Source organism: Nanorana parkeri, unplaced genomic scaffold, assembly GCF_000935625.1.
Source record: "Nanorana parkeri isolate BGI_ZX_2015 unplaced genomic scaffold, ASM93562v1 scaffold708, whole genome shotgun sequence".
Taxonomy (NCBI): Eukaryota; Metazoa; Chordata; class Amphibia; order Anura; family Dicroglossidae; genus Nanorana; species Nanorana parkeri.
In genome coordinates this window covers 106,421-108,721 of record NW_017306976.1, presented here as the reverse complement: position 1 = coordinate 108,721, position 2,301 = coordinate 106,421, and the positions used below count along the sequence as shown (strand labels likewise).

General features: G+C 47.1%; 1 protein-coding gene across 1 annotated transcript in view; it reads left to right on the top strand.

Moving 5' to 3' along the window:
* Positions 1 to 1,704, top strand: part of XPNPEP2 (X-prolyl aminopeptidase 2) — a 49,664-nt gene extending 47,960 nt beyond the window's left edge. Inside the window, exon 22 of the mRNA XM_018563896.1 lies at positions 1,458 to 1,704. Within this exon, the coding sequence (XP_018419398.1) occupies positions 1,458 to 1,658 (201 nt within the window). The 3' untranslated portion in view covers positions 1,659 to 1,704. The remainder of the gene's footprint in view (positions 1 to 1,457) is intronic.
* The last annotated feature ends 597 nt before the right edge of the window (positions 1,705 to 2,301 follow it).

Sequence of the window (2,301 nt, the reverse complement as noted above, 5' to 3'; positions counted from 1 at the left end):
TAACAATTATATTTAGCTGAGTCTAATGAGATTTGAAATGAACAGTCACATGGTACAAATAAAGATCCTTATTCTTGGGGTAAACCCTTGTGAATTGAGACTATTGTATGAAGTTGAGCAAACGGTACTTAGCATAACAATGGTTAGCAGTTATAGATAAGATTTTGTAGAAGAAACATTAATTGTTGAGGGGTCAAGCACGCCCCTTTCAGGGACCCGAACCTGGGAGGGACAGGTGGTGTGTGTCATTGCATGCAGCAGCCTGTATATCCCTTTGGGAGGAGAAGTTACTCATGGTTATATGCAGACCCGAACCTGCAAATACGTACAGGCTGCTGCACGCAATTACACGCAGTACCTGTCCCTCCCACTTCTCGGCCTTTTGGCTAAGATCAGGTGTAGTGTCTGTTCTTATCAGTTTTTGTCGAAGAAAGGTGCTGTCCTTGAACCGGGAGGATAACAGTCTAGTATTTCCTGGAGTAATAGGTATGTTTTGGAGGGGTTTCTTTTTCCTCCTGGGTTGATTCTGGCCTAGTTACGCCACGTTTGCGCAGCCGGATCTACTCTCTCTGCTGCCCCAAGGCCAGGTTGCGCCCCCCCTACCCACCAGGGGTGAGCTATGCATTTTGTTTTTTTGACTTACAAAGTTATTCTTAAGTCCCGATGAAGGAAGATCTTGTGGCCCCTCCCCCCAAAAAAGTGTTGGCTGTTTTGTTCAACTTAACTTTTTTAAGTAAAATACCTTACTGGATTCTACCTATAGCAGTGGAGCCCCCGTCTTTTCTTGAATAGGTGCTCATTGCTGTCTGGATCCCTTTCGGGAGATTTTTCTTCATTTTCTACCCATTTCGGAGACATAACAGGAAGTAAGAAGAAATCTCTACAAAAGTGAGGGAGATCTCCTTTTTAGAACAGGTGACAATTGTCCAAGAGAGGATTTCCCATCACTTCCTCTCCGGGTGTCAATGCTCATCAGAACAACTTAAATGAGAACTATGGGGTTAAGTCTTTTCCCCATAGTTCTCCTTAGGGTAACGGGAGGACACAAACTAGCGTCCTCCTGTCACCCTAGGCTCAGTATACCGTGAGCTGTAGCTCCCTATATACTGAGACGCCGCAGCTGAAGCGGATCCCGACAATTGTGCCGGTTTCCGCCCAGCTGCGTGACTGAGAGCTGGCTCTGCCTATCTAGAGGCAGAGCCAGCTGTACCCGCCCCCTCCCCCGTCCGTTCCGCCAGTCGGCGCTGGCAGATCGGAGCGGGGAGGGGGGAATCCAGCTCCTCCCCTGTCACGGCTCTCGAGAGGTGAGCGAACGCCGGTATGTGTTCGCTCACCTCCCGATGTACTGAGCCGACCTGTGACAGTCTCATTGTCACAGGTCGGCTAGAACTATGAGGAGGAGTGAAAAGCACCCACCTCATAGTTCTCCTTTAATCTTTGTGTTTGCTCCCTTCTAGATCCGCTATGTAGACAAATATTATGAGAAGATCAGACGGATCATGCTGCCGGAACTTCAGAGGCAGGGCCTCCATGAGGAGTACAGGTGGCTGGAGAGGAACACGGAGCCCCTGTCCCCGGGGACCATTGTCACGGCCTCGTTGGGTTTACTGTCGGCATCGCTCATTGTCAGTGTGTTCCTCCAGCAGACGGGAGCCTGACATCGATCACTGACCTCCGTACCGAGCTTCACCGCACCACATCCCAGGACAGGCTCCAAAAAAGTCCAAAATAAATGCACAAGAAAGATAATCTATTAAAAGGACTTTTCTATTATAATCCGTGTTGGTCTGATTGCTTGAAACGCATCAAAATCACAAAACGCTTTCAATGGTATATTTAACAGACCAAAGAGAGCAAACAAGAGAGGTTCGTTGTTGGGGTTTAGATACATTTTAAAATGAATATAAAGTCTTTTCAAACATGCGAAAATAATCAGTGTGATGGAAATAATCTTATCAAATTGTGTTATTGTCTTCCAAACCTTGTTCCTGTCTATAATTATAATACTATACACAGGGCCGGATTTACTCTCCCTGCCTCCCCAAGGCCAGGTTCTGCAATGCGCCCCCGCCCCCTCCATCAACATCTGAAACCCAGACACATGATGTCAGGCAGATAGGGGCAACCAAAATTAAGATAGGGGCTACTGCCCCCCGACTGAAAATAGTCTCAACTGTGATATTTACACATGAAATGGGTGACGCTATTTAGTTACATATGAATAAGCCACGACTCATTCTCCCCTAAAAATTTCCATGCGTCGCTAGAGTGTTCGGGTTTCGCTAGAAGAAAAGGTGGCAA